This window comes from Phocoena phocoena, chromosome 14 (assembly GCF_963924675.1).
Source record: "Phocoena phocoena chromosome 14, mPhoPho1.1, whole genome shotgun sequence".
NCBI lineage: Eukaryota > Metazoa > Chordata > Mammalia > Artiodactyla > Phocoenidae > Phocoena > Phocoena phocoena.
In genome coordinates this window covers 59,431,658-59,448,441 of record NC_089232.1, presented here as the reverse complement: position 1 = coordinate 59,448,441, position 16,784 = coordinate 59,431,658, and the positions used below count along the sequence as shown (strand labels likewise).

The 16,784-nt window shown below is 39.3% G+C and overlaps 1 protein-coding gene across 3 annotated transcripts in view; it reads right to left on the bottom strand.

Moving 5' to 3' along the window:
* Positions 1–12,687, bottom strand: part of ATL2 (atlastin GTPase 2) — a 62,953-nt gene extending 50,266 nt beyond the window's left edge. For 2 of the 3 annotated variants that reach the window (XM_065890662.1, XM_065890664.1), the window contains exon 1: positions 12,546–12,663. In XM_065890662.1, coding sequence (XP_065746734.1) covers positions 12,546–12,663 — 118 coding nt within the window. Of the gene's footprint in view, positions 1–12,545 lie in introns of all 3 variants that reach the window. The other variant, XM_065890663.1, reaches the window with a different exon arrangement.
* Between the last annotated feature and the right edge of the window lie 4,097 nt (positions 12,688–16,784).

Below are 16,784 nucleotides of genomic sequence, written 5' to 3'. Positions count from 1 at the left end.
CTGACAAAGACACAAACTTGGACTTCAAAAAAATTTAAGGAGAGAAGCAGCTACTACAAGAAAGGGTTTAACTATTTGCTCCTATAAAATAATGTTATTAATAACTTATAAAGTTAAATTTCTCTCATATAAAACTGGAACTATGATGCAAACTGCAAAAATAAAAACTATAAAGACTCCAGAAGACCTACTAATAACGTCAGATATCAGATACTTTCCCCCATCAGCTTTGGCCACTTGACCAACAAGACCATCCTGAATAACCAAGCTTTAAAAATATGTTTAAAGAGCATATAATGTAGTTCATATTTCCTTCTTCCATTACTATCAAATCAGGAGATAAACAAAAAGTTGTTTTCCTATAAGATTCAAACATTTTTCACTTGAAATCTACTCTGTTTCCACAGTAACCAGCACTGATGTCACAGAATCTTTGCTGTTCCCATTTAAAAAATACTGAAGATAAAAATGCTTTTATGCATTTATCTAAACAGATGAAGAAAATTGTAAAATAGATCACAAAATATTTTCCCCAAAGTTTATCATCAAGTATTAACCAGCTCTTAAAGCATACATTGAAATAAGAAGTAAGTATACTCCATAGAATAAATAATGGCTCAGGAGACTCTAAGCAACAAGACAGAAATTCAGAAAAATTATATTTAGGTTCTGCAACTTAGAGTCCTCAGTAAGGTTCTTCTCTATTTTCTTCTAAAGGAAAGTCTTGCAGAAAATCTCACCCAAGTCACCCACAGGGTCCGACATCTTTTGTACCTTTTTTCAAAGGGTGGGGAGACACACTCTTGTTCTGTGGTCCAGATTTTTAAAGAATTAGAGTACACAATACTGAAACTTTTTAAATTTAATTTTTAGACAAGTTATTTATATGCTAGAGGAATTCCTACACAAATGCACAGAAGAGACAAGGTTCCTTGTTCACTGAAGTATTGTTTGTAACTGCAAAAAAAAAAAAATTGGAACCTAAATATCCACAGATAAACCATGAAATAGAGAATTAAAATTAATGAATACGATTAAATGTGTACACATAGATAAAACTCAAAACCAATGTTGAATGAAAAAACAAATCAAGCCACAAATACATAGTTTGAGTCACTTTCTAAAAATTTTTAAATATAGCACTATACCATATATTGTTTATGAAAAAAATAAATATATATATTATAGGACTATTAAAAAATCAGGAAACATACATACTAACTTCAAGATAGGTGTATATCTAAGGAGGGAGGGAAGAGGAAAAAAGAAAGATGTCAGGAGAACACTAACTGTACAGTAACATTTTATTTCTTTTAAAAAAAAGGATTCAAAACAAATATGGCAAATATTATGTATTAGATCTATGCAATGGGCACTTGGGCATCTACTATATTTTCCTCTGTCATTTTTGTAAGTTTGAAATACATTACAATTGTTTCTAATGAAGTATTTTAAGTTGCTTAAGAATTTACTTCCATAGGAAAGGAACTTATTTATTGAATGACTCTGTAACTTTATGCTGGGCACTGTGAAAGGAATCCTCTCAACAACACTGTGACTTAGCAGTTATCCCCATTTCAGAAAAGAAATTCAAAGAAGTTTAAAAAAAAAAAATTCTTCCAAGATTCTACAGCTAAAAAGTAGTAAAGGAATCAAGATTTCTATTTAAGTCTTTTTATTAAGCCCATGCTGTTTCCTCTATACCAAACTGCCTTTCAAAGTTACAGGATAATTCTTATAAAGATCAATCTTTGTTCTCCAGTGGTATAGCCATAGAAAGAAGATGCAAATCAGTCCATATTTTTAAATGATGCTTATCACTTAAAGTAAATCCCTGATATTAGCTCATCTATTCTTATGAGTAAAAAATAACAAGTACAGATTATGTATGGGTTTAAAGGGTTTGGTTTTGTTTGGGAAAGGTGGACTGATAAGCATCCCGTATTTGAGATTTTAAGGTCTGGATTAAACTGGATTTCTGGACAAAAACTAGAGTAACCAAAATAATCAAAACTACAAAAATACATAACTATTCCTTGACATAGCAACAGGAAAAAAAAATGTTTGCTACAGAATAGTCGATTCATCTGAAATTTAATTATACATGGGTCTGAAACCAAGTTATACTGTCAATATTTAATAAGCCCCAGCCACACCGTAAAACACTGAGTCCCATGCACTAAAGCTTAAAAGAACCACCTGGGTGGCTTGTTTGGAATACAGACTCTTTTAACGGGACAGGCTCCGGACGCGCAGGCTCAGCGGCCATGGCTCACGGGCCCAGCCGCTCCGCGGCACGTGGGATCCTCCCAGACCGGGGCACGAACCCGCGTCCCCTGCATCGGCAGGCGGACTCTCAACCACTGCGCCACCAGGGAAGCCCTGGAATACAGACTCTTGATTCTCATCTCCAAAGTTGATTCAGCTCAGATATGGGGTCCAGGAATCTACATCTGTAACAAGCACCCCACTAACAACCACCAAGGCAATTCTGATGCAGGGGTGAAAGGACTAGAGGTGGGGATGCATAAGCCTTTATTCCTTCAATATTCACTGAACACCTATAACATGGTTCTAAGAACTGCAGATTCGGTATCAAACAAAATAAACAACAAAGAAAATCCTTCCCTTAGGAATTTATTACATCCAAAAGGTGAGGAGATAGAAAACAAATATATGACATCAGCTGGTGTTAAGTGCTACAGAGAAAAATAAAACAGGTTAAGGGAAATGAAAGCCGGGGTTGCCATTGTACAAAAGAACATTCAGGCAAGCCTTCTCTAATAAGGAGACATTTGAACAGAGAACAGAGAACTGAAAGAAGTGGCTATCTGGGAGAAGAGGTGAAAACATTATTAGGAACTTTCTCATTCCTTGAAATAATTTAAGATGTTGTTCCTTTTACTATAGAAGAGAGAAAAACACTTAAGAGTGCTTACTCTATACTAATGACTATATAATCCTCAAAATCACTTTGTGGGATTAGCTAAGAGTTTCCTTATTTGTATAAAGGAGGACACTGAGGTTTAGATTAAGCAGTTTGCTTAAACAAAATTTAACATTTTGTAAGTAATCGGATCATGACGTACACCCAGGTCTTTGTAATTGTCAGATCCATCATTTTCCAACTATGCACGTTCGTTAAACAAACTCAGAAGTGAATTCTTATGTGCTCAAGATTTTTAGAAAGCTTAAAAAAGTTAACAAAAATACAGTTTGTTTAAAAGCAGAGAAGTTTATTTCACATCTTCATAACAAATCTTGGCAACAGCTATTTTTCTCTTTATTTTTTCCAAAAATCTCCTTGTCAAAACTTAATGATTTATAGTCAGCAAATCATTTATACAGTCCCCCAATATTTGGGAAACAATTTTTTCTTCATAAGCTATGTAGAAGGGCAGGTTTTAAAACTGCAGACTTTTGAAACATAAGATGCAATAAAATTATACTTTCCCATATTTAGTAAGATATGCATATATATGTAAATAAATGTGCAACTCATTGTTTCATATTCGCTGTTTCCAACAAGGCTCAGTACACCTATACAATGTGTCATGAATTGAGGAAGGTTCCCCACCATACCTACTTCAAACTAGTAATCAGAGAGCAAGGCACTATGCTAGATACTAAAGTAGTACAATTTGCTACTAATAGTCCTTACTCTCAAAGTTCTGACACAAACAAGTATAAAAGGACAGTACAAAGAAAAAGAGCTATACTGGATTATTTAAACTAGGATTATCAGTGAAGACACCCTGGAGAAGGCTGTATCCATGAGACTCAGATTAAGCTAACCTTAAAAGTTTAGGCTAAGAATGCTAGGCATTATCCTGAGGAGAGCCATGGAAAATTCTGAAGCAGAGTGATAGGATCAAAGCTGTGCTGCAGAGATAAACTGAAAGTGATGAGTGAGTAAGAAGTATAATGAGAGTCTAAAAACAGGGAAATCAGATATAAGGCAAATGGAAGAGCCTGAATGTAAGGTGAAAAGCCCAAAGTCAAGATGTGACAGTAAAAATAGAAAGCGATGCATGCAAGAGCTAGCTAGTTCTTCAACATCCTTCTTTGGAGTAGGCAACAGATAACACTAAATTATTCCGTATACATTCTATTTTCTATAGGCCTTTATAAAGCGACAGTGTACTAAATTTCCACTTCCAAAAGTATTGTTGGTACTGACTCCAAGGTTTTGTAACACAGCAATCGGGAATCCAACAAAACCAGAGTACATACGTTGCCTCGATTTAGGCAAATAGTTTAACCATTCTCTTTGTGGCCCCCAAATTAACTCTGTAGTAAGTTAAAAGATATTAAACTCATAGAAGAGCTATTGAAATTTGGGATAACCAGCTAACAAAGGAGTTATTTTTTTAAAAAATACATACAAGTTTAAATTTAGAATAGCGTTTTCATGACAAATCTCAAATAGGTATCTGCCAAGACTCTGGAAATAAGACACTAAGTTCCACTTTGCTCCAGCTCTCAACCTCAAATGACTTGTTACAGCTGCAGTTTAAAAAAAAGGAAAGAAAAGTAGAGCATATACTCAAATCCCAACCTTGGCTCAATACAGGCAAAATTCCTACTAAGAGAGCAGTTGTAAAAAAGAAATAGTGCCAAAAAGAGACAATTAAACATCCTTCCAGCTAGATAAAATGTGACTAATTTGAAAAAAACAAATGAGATAAGAGAGTCAGAGGTTCTCACTATACTCTCCTTTTGTCCTTTCCTAAGGTTGGCAATTTTAGAGTATGTGTCAGGATTCCTTGTGGCGGAGAAATACACATGCTCAAAAATAGGGGCAGGGAGGGAACACACATTTTTACCGTTTTTAGTCACATTTGAGGGACTATTCAGTTTTTCTAGGAATTATTCAGTTATTTAAATCAATTCTTTGCTCTACTTGGCTACAGGAAAACTCATATTCCTTTTTTTAGTAAACATGCTCTAACACATTTGATTTTTCAATTGTTTCATCTAATTGCTTTCAAATACTTTTTAAGCATCCCTTTTAGAAATATTCTTAGAAAGCAGGAACAAGGGCTTTAACTAAAGCTTCCCAACATACTGCCTATCTTTCTATCTTCAAACAAGTGGTATATCCTACAACTCTGCTAAGACCCACCCATTCTTCAAGGATTGATAAGCCCAACCTCCCCCATGAAGTCTTGCTCAACAATATTAACACACATTACTTTCTACTTCTGAAATTATAAACTTAATGATAAACTTTACTCACAAATATGCATAAGGTCTATCTGATCTCCCATCTACATAAAAGCTTAGAAACAGGGATCTGTTCTACACTTTTCTATGTAGGTATTAATTACAAGCAACAGAGAAGAAGCCCTTTTACAAGGTAGGTGCTCAATACAGCAACATAACATCAAGGGGACAAAAAAGGTAGTTCTTTGTCCAAGTATGGTCCTCCATCTGCCTGTCCTACTCCATCTCTTTACTCCCAAAAGACAACTAATCTCAGCCCCTTCACGTTCTCCTTTACCCTTGAGAAGGAATAACTTCCTTTGTACGCTCAATACACGTCAGGTGTTTTAAGACACTATCTTTTAACCTTAAATTTCTAAAGTAGATTTTTTTGTTAAGGAAGCCAAAGCTTGGTGGTGGTGGTGGTGATCTGAACCCAGCTCCTCAGCTTGGAAACTTCTACCACACTACTGGGCACTGAAGCAGATGCCCATACTCTGGCATTATAAAGAGACAGGAATAAATATTCAACATCTCACAAAGAATTTAAAACAATAAAAACAGAAAAAGAGAAAAGAAACTCCCAACAGCATACCTAAATATTCAAAAGAGACTAGCACTAAGTTATTAAGTTGAGAGTTGCCAATTTATTTAAGAAAAACACCCATATGGAACCATTTTAAATATTTTTTAAAACAAACTATTCTATTTTTTATATACTAGTATACTATTTTTTAAATAATAAATAATATACAAATAATATAATAATAAATATACCATTTTTAAAACATACTATTCATGTTTGTTAAAAAAACAGACATAAAAAAGAATTTCTTGTATACAAAAGAGTTTTCACAAAGATAAAAGAAACACTGAGAGCTGGTCAAAGAATACAAAAATATAATTTAAAAAAGAATTCACGTTCAATTACCATATTAAAATTTCAACATCAACTGTAATTGAAGAAATGCAAATGAAACAAACAGTGAGATCCCCATTTTTCCTATGTGTTGGCATTTATTTTTAATTAACACCCACTTGTGAACAAGCACAAATCTAACCTTAATGGAGACAGAATAAATGGATACAACCTTTTTGAATGGATTTGCTGATGCACGTCTTCAATTTTGAAAATGTAAAGGCCATGTGACCCAGAAATCTACTTTTAAGACCTTACCCTATATGTCAAGGTTTATCTATAAAGATGCTTAGCTGGCATTATTCACGAGAAACAATTCCATAACCAAAAGGAAGATTAGTTAAGTAGCAGAATAATGCCATTTAAAAAATCATGTTGTAGAGATTTAATCATATAGAGAAATGCAATATGAAATGAAAAAGTAAATTACAAAATTACAGTAAGATCCTAATCTAGGAAAAATTAAACTATGCATTTTAAAAATGATGTATACTAAAATGTTAGCAGTGGTTACCACTAGTTGGTATGATTTCTACTCTCTTCTTTTTTCCTTTATTTGTATTTTCCAAAGTGTCTACAAAGATTTACTGCTTTTGGAATTAAATTTTAAACTTTTATAACAAAGCATAAATTACCGTATTACTCAATTAGGTTAAGAGCTGTGATCACAAGTCCTGTTAAATCACAAGTTTAGCTGTAACTTAAAAGGCAGTAAATTTCTGTCTTAATATCCAGTTGTAAGACATTTGTTATCTGGTACATTGCTCAACCTTCACAAGAACTTTTAGCCTACGTCAGAATTTTTTGAGAAACAATATCCAAGTGTATGCAATAAAAAGCTTCTTGACTCTAAACAAAAATTCCACATAGCCTGCTCACATTGTCAAATCTACCTTAAAATTAAAGGGCTATAAAACAGCATTTTCTGATGATTAATAACTGTTTTGTCAAAAAAACTAAGAAGAGGGGTGATTTTCGTGCCAAAATTTCTCTCCAACTTATCATTCAAAATTCAACTTCCCCCCCACCATTTCAATAAAAGTGAACTTAATCCAGCTTTTAATATCTCATAAACCCATTCATTCAAATAACAAAAAGAGCAGCTCGCTGAATGTGCCAATTTCACCCCCTTTACAGAGTTTCTTTGTAGAAGGCTTTAAAGTTTCTAAAGTGCCTTCATAGATTATTATCTATTTAATAACCCAAAAAAAGACCTACAAGCTTGCTAGGGTAGATATTAACCATCAGGAAGGAAAAAATGTTATTCCATTCTGAAGGCCATAGGAAGTTTACAGTACTCAAAATTAAGTCTTTAGTCCATGACTCTTCCATAAATGACCATTACATGAAGGGGAAAAAAAGCTTTTTATGGGATTCACGATTAGTGTGGTTTCAAGTCAATCACTTTTTTAGGCATTCTTGTGCATAAGAGACGTAAATTAGATTTTGTACCTTTACTGTTTGAAAACCCTACTGGAAAACTGCCATGACCTTAACTAAGAAATTAATTCACATTGAATCCTGTAACTGAAAGACTATTTTGCCACATGATTAAATGATTCAAGTTTATTAAAATAAAGATAGCTGACAAGCGTGAATGCTTGTTTTTATCTTATAAAAACTGAATAAAACGGGCTTCCCTGGTGGCGCAGTGGTTGAGAATCTGCCTGCTAATGCAGGGGACACGGGTTTGAGCCCTGGTCTGGGACGATCCCACATGCCGCGGAGCAGCTAGGCCTGTGAGCCACAACTACTGAGCCTGCACGTCTGGAGCCTGTGCTCCACAACAAGAGAGGCCACGATAGTGAGAGGCCCCCGCACCGCGATGAAGAGTGGCCCCCAAGAGAAAGCCCTCGCACAGAAACTAAGACCCAACACAGCAAAAAATAATTAATTAATAAACTCCTACCCCCAACATCTTCTTTAAAAAAAAAAAAAAACTGAACAGAGACCTTTTAAATCACTTATTTTAAAAATTAAATGTTTAGTTCAAAATCTCTTAAATAACCACATATTATAGTAGTAAGTACCATCAAATAGAATGTTTGCCATTGGGTTAAGCATTTTAATCACATTTAATACAATAACTCTAATCATGAACACGTTATCAGCATTTTACAGATAAAGTTAAAAATCTACCCACCATCCTCACCCACATTAAACCTTTGTCCACATTATAGGGAAAAAAAATTAGAAGAGACTTTCTGATTGCAAATATACACATATATAATAGAACAAGTAGTCAAACTGGCACATTCTTACATACATATTACTGTGTCTTACAATTTACAGAACACTTGTACCCTATCACCTCATTTGTTCCCCCTACAGCCCTTATGGAATTATCATCACTACTGTATGTGAGGGGTTTCAAGCTCAAAGAGTTTAAACCAAGTCACTCAGCTTTTGATTCCTCATTCTTTTTCCACTACACGATCTTGATTCCCTGTGATTAAAGAAACACTACCCTCACAATCAGAGTATTACACAATAAGCAGGTAAAATGTGCTACAGAGCCTAGATAAATAACGTCAGTTACACATTTCCCCAAGTTATTAGTTACTGCTTATTTTGATGCCAATCACAGAAATACAAGTTATACAAATAATTTTATTAAACTGGTACCTTAGCAAGGGAATCCCCTAGATTCTACTTGTATTGCCCAGATTAACCCCAAAGCCTACTTTATTAATTCTTCTACTTCTTTCTACAGTATCCATCTTTTGCCTTCTTTAAAATTTCCCACTCCACTTAGTGACCTGCCCTATCTTTACTTTTTAACTGTCCCATCTTCTCATTAGTATGATTTCAGACTTCATTCAACAGTTTTACCCAGTCATCTCTAATGATATGTAATAATTTGCAATGAAGAAAGGCCCCCACCCTCCTCCAAGTCTGGTGAGGAGCAGTAAGAGTACCTCTGAGTAGTTTCTGTGACTGTAGACCAGTCACAATCACTCCCTTCAATGGGAATAACTTAATTCCCTCACAGGAAGGTTTTAAGAATAAAATCAAAGCAAGGTGTTTAAAGTGCTTTATAAAGTATCAAGTATTATCCTAATTATGGGAACATATGTATAACTGATTCACTTTGTTATAAAGCAGAAACTAACACACCACTGTAAAGCAGTTATACCCCAATAAAGATGTTTAAAAAAAAAAAAAAGTATTATCCTACTGACATATTTTCAGGTTGGTCTTTTTTTCTGGATATCCACTTTTAAAGCTATGAAGAAAACCCTCAACAGTTCTTCTGTATTATGGGTGGTGAAAGAGTAAAGGATAGGAAGAAACTTACATGAGTAATGAATTAATTGGGGGATCAAGTTTAGTTATTCTATATTCACATCTCTCTTCCTTAAGTTAAATAATACCCAAAAGAGTAAACAATACAACTGTAAAATGGCTAGACAATCAGAATATGTTTACACTTAAAAAAAAAAAAGAAAAAAAGAAAAACTGTTTCCCTGCACCCACTCTGGAAAAAACTCCTTCTGTAAAGCTATAAATCACTACTACAAAAAAGTTTAACTTCTATTCCCATCCCTTACATTTCTGGCTCTTTGACAGCCTGCCAAACAGTTTTGCTTACAATCCTGTGTGTCAAAAAGGTCTTCCAATTGAGCATAAACAACTTTTTAAAATGTATCTTACTACTAGGTCTCACAATTTTAAATATGTCTTGAACTCCAGCATCAAACTACATGACAGTCCTCCAGGTATACTCTTAGCAGCTGCTTAATAGCAGATGAATGGAAAAGACACAATTTTGGAAACAGTCTAACGATTTCAAGAAAGTTACTTTCACTTGTGAATACTCAAAAACTTTATCCTAAAGTTAAAACACAGAGGTAAACTAAAAATGAATCCAAAAATAGGTGCCTTGGACTTAAGGCCAGAATCTCATTTTAACTCATGGTTTATTTGCCCTATAAGAAGTACCGCTTTACTGTAAGGAAGCTCTTTCTTCCCCAAATAAAGAATTTCAAAGGATTTCAAAACACTTTACTAAATACTTAATCATATCCACAGATTCTTGGCATCCGACAAAGTCATTAGAAGAGTTCATAAGTGCTTTATAAAGGTCTTACAATATAACCCTAGAAAGCGTAAGCACTTCCTTTTAAGAGACACAAAGCATCTTCCTAAGACGAAACTACTGGAGTGGCACCTGACTCACCCCAACTCAACTCTTATGACTTTATCCAGAAAGCAGAGGGAGACAAAGAGTTTCTACAGCCAAAATCAGATGAGTCCCTACTCATTCACAGCCCTCTTACTTTAAACACAAATCTCAAAAAGTTCACTTTGTTTTTAATGTATTAATGGGTGACTCAGAGCAAATGAGCAGGAAGAGGGACTATTTTAGGCAGTCGTTTGATAGGAATGGCTATCAAGTGAAGGACTAACTCCACACACACACACAAAAACAAAAACCTGTGAGTAGCAGACGGAGCATTTAATAAATGATGACCCCTATTTATCAAGTCTTAAGAATAGCATCTCGGGGCTTCCCCGGTGGCGCAGTAGTTAAGAATCTGCTTGCCAATGCAGGGGACATGGGTTTGAGTCCTGGTCCGGGACGATCCCACATGCCACAGAGCAACTAAGCCTGTGCGCCACAACTACTGAGGCTGCGCTCTAGAGCTCGTGCTCCACAACGAGAGAAGCCACTGCAATGAGAAGCCCACCACCACAATGAAGAGTAGCCCCCTCGCCGCAACTAGAGAAAGCCCACACGCAGCAACAAAGACCCAACTCGGCCAATAAATTAATTAATTAATTTTTTAAAAAAAGAATAGCATCTCTTCTCACTGTGCCACAGCCTAAAAACGATGTTCATAACCCTGAGTCATAAAGCAATGCTTTTCCTAATAAGGCAAACACATAAAACGCTTTGAAACTACATCTAAAACGGCATAAGTAGATAAGTAAATAAATACGCACAACCCTCCCTCTCCAGGGTCCAAAAGAGCTAAATTAACCAATCCATCAGCATTCCAGAACAACTTATTACTTGAGAATTCCAACCAGAGTAGGTCTAAGGCAAACCTCTCTCCTCTGGCAGCATTTTCTTCTGTGTAAACAGTTCTGTCAAGTGCTTTGGTTGGCAAGCAATAATAAAATCAGCTTTATTTCCTGTTCTTTTCCCTTAGCAAAACTTACAGTTTGTCATCACCTCTGACATACGTTCCACACGTCCAAGGTCTACCATGAATGACGAAGTACATTTCACATAAACTTTTCTTTTAAAGTGAGTCTTTTATCAAAATGTTTTACATTTTACCTCACAAAACCTTTATCAGATTGTGGAGAGAAATTTGAAAAACACAGTTCATACTTAGTATAGTTAATAAACTCTTATCTATGCCATGGCCATACTTACCTAACCGTAGGCTTTTACTATTTATAAGCCTTGGAAAAACTTTATGTCTTTAAGTAACATCAAAATTCTCAATCAGGATTTCAGGCGTTCACTTCACACCACAGTGAAGGATCAAATGCTAAACTCCTAAAAATAGGGCGTTGTGAGTGAGAGGGACACACAACACTCCGCCGCCAAGGCAAATGCGTCTTCCAGGGGACAGGGGCGCTCCTTGTACACGTACAGTAGGAGCTCACATTCAGCAAAACCGGGGAGCGAAGGATCAGGTGACTTCACACCACCGACACTTTCAGTCCGATCGGGCCTTACTGTTATCTCAATATTAGTAAACAGCTCATAACCCCAGTTTTGATAATTAAATCTGAACTTGCATCCTAAACACGCGCTATCCGCATGAATGGGTTCGGCAACCGAGGGTCCCCGGAATCCGAGCCCCCGGACACAACCCTGGCCTGCGGACCGCGGTTCCCTCCTGGAAGGGTGTCTGGAGAACCTTCCAACCTGGCAGCGAGGTGTCTCCTCCCCCCGCGAGCTGCGCGTCCTCCTCCTCTGCTGGGCCCATCACGACCTGGTTAACCCTTCCTCCCTTTCCGCGCGAAGGACAGAGAACAGCGAGTGCCGGCCGGGTGACAGGTCGCCCGGAGCTCCCTAGGACCTCCCCGCGCCGCCGCCAACCTCCCCGCGCCCCGGGTCTGCGACCCCTGCTCCAGGCCGCCCCCTCTGGGGGGGAGGACGCCGCTACAACCACGCGGCGGGCGGGAAGGCAGGGGGCCGGGCCGGGCGCAGACGCGCGCGCCGCCCGTGCACCCGACAGCTGCGGGAGCCGCGGCCGGAGGACCGCCCTTTCAGGCCGCGCGCCGCGGGAGCTCGGGGGCGCGGCGGGGGCTAGGCGCGGCGGCCAGACGCGGCGGCTGGAGGAGAGCCGACCCAGCGGCGGACGACGACCCCACAGCCTGCGGCCGGTGCCAGCGAGCCCGAGCGGCCCGCGCCCTCTCCCCACCCGGGCCCTGCAGCCTACACCTCGCCGGCCCGTACCTAGGAGGGTTGTGGACGAGACGTGGTTAACCCCGGTGTTTGGGTCGCTGGTTCGCCTCCGGCGCCGCAGCCCCTCGTGCGACTGCTGCCTCCGCGCTGCCTCGTCCCCCTCCGCCATCTTGTACCGATTTAAAATTAACTCCCCACTGACGTCAAACGCCGCCGCCGCTTTATCAACCTCCCGGGAGCCGGCGGGGCGCCGGCGGGTCCTAGTGCCGCCCTCACCAGGGCCTCCTTTTCCTCCCCACGCCCTCCCTCGTCCCGCCCCTCGGCGCCCTCGCTCCGCCTCCGCCCTGCTTGCCTTGCAGCCTGCCGCTCGGTTTTCCCAGCCTTCCACCTTGGGGAGAAATTGGGCGGCGCCTCCACCGCAATCGTCTCACACTCCTACTGCCGTAAGCCCAGGACCACACCCCCTTAGCGCTGAGCGGGTCTGTGTAAAAGCCGAAGGGCTCTCCAGAGAACCAAGTCCCTCCTTCCCAATCGAGTAACCCAATTCTCTTTGCGGCTCTTCTCCATAATCGTTGACTCGTGCACTGCACGTGAGGTTGCTTTCATGCTCCTTTCCTTCTCTCCTTTTTACCTCCTCCTCTGCTATTCTCCCCCCTCCCTCCTTCGCTCCCCCCCGCCCCGCACTCCCAAGCTATTGCTGGTGCCCTGCTTTTCCTTTTGATCTTTCTTTGCACAGGTCTCTAATATTGTTTCCCATCTAGAGACCATCCTATGCTTTGTTTGGCATAGCTTCCTTCTACTTATGAGGCCCTCCTCCTGTCTTCTTACTGTGCACACCCTTCCCCTGCTGCTCCTAGCCCCTTACAGGTTCAAACCAGAAAGCACTCTAATCAGAAAATGAATTGTAGCTGGTCCTTTCCTAACTGTGATGAACCTTCTTGTGGGGATCCAGTGACATCCTATAGAAAGTTCAGGTCACTTTTAAAAATAAATATCTGCCTGTGGAAGCTTCTGTGAAACATGGCCCCTATTCTTTTGGATTTTTTCCATTATCACCAGCTGCACTAGAAATTCCTTCTCTCTGGTAAAGGCATGTGTCCAGGTGTCCAAATCGCTGCCTTGTGCAGGTCTTCTCACAGACTTTCATCCAGCATGACCTCTGGAAAAGCACTGTGTGTCACCAAAGCTTGCAAGGTGCCATTCTAGAGGGGTTTTGGGGGCTGTTTATTCATCTGTTTTCTGTATTCATGGAAAGGGATTTGGAGCTCCTCCCGGACTTCCTAAGTCCCTGCATCCTGGATTGATGCCCCGGGACAACCTAAGCCCCAAGCCATAAGCCCTGCTTGATGATGGATTTCCTTTCATAATCTCCCTATGAGGCATCTATTTAATATTGCCACAGTCTGCTTTATGCAGGGTATCATCTAAGGTGTGAGACAAAATGCAAAGATGAGTATTTTTGCCATCAAAGAATAAACTTCCAGTTACAAGTTAGCAGTTAACTTAGCCCTGAGCACACCCCATTAGGGACCCCCAGAGGGTTAAGGCTGCACTACTAGTCAAGTGACCTCCTAACCAGTGTCCGTTCCACTATCAGACAGTTTATCCCATATGCTACTACAGTGCCCTGACAGGTCCAAATCTCCTGACTCCATGGAGTGTAAAGAAGCCAAACGCAAATACAGTCAAGAGATTGAGCGTTGTCCCATGGTCACCTCAAATCCCTATGTTTAAAAGGCCTTCCTCCATTTTCCCCCGTCAGCCATCCCTCTTCAATTTCTTATCACAGTGAAACCTCAGTGTTACTGCAGACTTCTCCCTCCCTCTACACCCATCAAGTCCCAGTGAAGTCAATTCTGACTTCTAAATTTCCCTCCAGCTCACCTCCTCTCCATCCCCTCAACTTCCCTCTTGATTCAGACCCCATTATCTCCCACTGGACTTATTACAACAACCTCCCTGCTGTTCCCCCTTCTCCTGTGGGTCCTCCACACAGACTGGCTTGAGTTTTCTTAGATGCAAATCTATTCATGTGATTTCTCTGCTCAGGATAAAGTCCAAGCTCTTCAAAATAGTTAAGACCTTTCATGATTTGGGCCCTACCTATGCATCAAGCCTCATTTTTCACTACTCTGTCATTTATTCCTTTATTCTTTCATTTAACAAAAGAATTTTGACACTGTTGTGTGTGCTGAACAGACAAGGACAAACAAGACAGACAAAATTGGTTTCCTTGGTTTTTGTTTCTTTCCACACCCACACAGGCCGCCCCACCACAAAAAAGTGAGCATCCAAGAGCTCAAATATCTGTCTTGTTCAGGCTATATCTCCAGCACCTAAGCCAGTGCCTAGTACATAACAGGGTCTCAAAAAATAGTTGTAGAATAAATGAATGAATAAACGAATGAATGAATGAATGAATGGGTTACAACCTGATTCTACCACTGATTCACCTAATGTTTTTAAACTTCCAGGTCCTCATTTTTATAACTAACTATATAACAGGATTCTTATGGGATCAAATCAACATATTGAGAGCATTTTCTTGGCTCTAAAATAGCCAACATTTATGGAATGTTTACTGCTTAAAGTACTTTACATATGGTAAGTCATTTAATCCTAACAGTAATCCTAAGCGGTAAATGCTAATGCTATTCTCATCTTACAGATAGAGAAACTGAGGCACCAAGTGGTGAAAAACTTGCTTAAGTGGCAGGACTGGCATTTGAAGGCAGGCAATCTGGGTCCAGATATTATGCTCATATCCACCCTAATAGTGTTCAGCTTATAGACTGTGGTTTTTTGTCTTTGTTCATTTTTTCTGGTACGTGGGCCTCTCACTGTTGTGGCCTCTCCCGTTGTAGAGCACAGGCTCCGGACGCGCAGGCTCAGCGGCCATGGCTCACGGGCCCAGCCGCTCCGCGGCATGTGGGATCTTCCCAGACCGGGACACGAACCCACGTCCCCTGCATCAGCAGGCAGACTCTCAACCACTGCCCCACCAGGGAAGCCCAGCTTATAGACTGTGAATTCCTGGAGGGCAGAATCCATAGCTTATCCACAGCCAGGTCTTTGGGATTCTGCTTTCAGTTAATGTAAATTGTATTAAAAGCTATTTCTACCAAATAACTTAAAAATTTTTTAAATCCTATTAATAATTGGGCAAAGACATCCACAGGCAATTCACCAAAAAGAATTAGCAAAGTGGACCTTAAACATGAAAAAAGGTTCAGTTTTACTCATAACAAGAGAAATGCAAATTAAAACAACACTGAGACACCATTTCTCACCCGTCAGGTTGGCAAAAATTCAAAAGCTTACGATTACACTCTGTTGGCAAGGATATGGGGGAATGCAGGCACTCTCCTACATTGCATTCTCGCTGGGAATGCAAAATGGTATAACCCCTATGGAGAAGAACTTGGCAACATCCAACAAATTTCATTCCCATTTACACTTCGACATGCCAATCTCACTTCTGGGCATTAACCCTGAAGATACAACTCCAATAATCAAAAAAAAATTTTTTTTGCAGAAGGTTATTCACTGCAGCATTATTTGCAGTTGCAAAATATTGGAAACTATCTAAATATCCAAGTGTAGGTGATCGGTTAAATAAACTATGATAATTTCTCACGATGAGCACTTTTTAACTGTAAAGAAAGAAGAGGAAGATCTCTATGAACTGACATACAGTGATTTCCAAGAGACATTCTTAAGTGAAAAAGCCAAACTGCAAAAGAGCCTATGTAGAGCCTACCTTTTGTGTGAGAGGAATAAGGAAACATACAATATCTACTTGCCTATCCAAAAAGAAACTCGGCGAGGTTAAATAGTAAAGTTCGTGGCCTCCAAGGAGTTGGGAGTGGGGGGAATAAGATAGAAGTAACACAGAACACAGTACACCTTTTTATGTCGTGTTGACTTTTGGAAACATGTTCTACATGATAAAAAAAATAAAATTAAATCAACAAGAAAAGGAAGGGGGTACTAAAACTGAAAGCAAACCAAATAAATGTTAACAGTATTTAAATGAATAACAGAACCAAACTGAAGAGGGAAGAAAAGAAAGCCAACTAATCCAAGTAACCTACAAACATAGTATTGAACTACAAATATTTCTTGGTCCTGGTCAGGGTGGAGGGAGAACAGCAAACAAGTCCTGAACTCTTTTTAGTAGGCTTGTTTTTGTAGAGGTATGGGCAAAGCAATTCTGAACCTATTTTCAACGTTTTATAGAAGTAAACAAATGAGTAAGTGTGTTTTATTGTTGAGAGCCAGCGTTCTTGA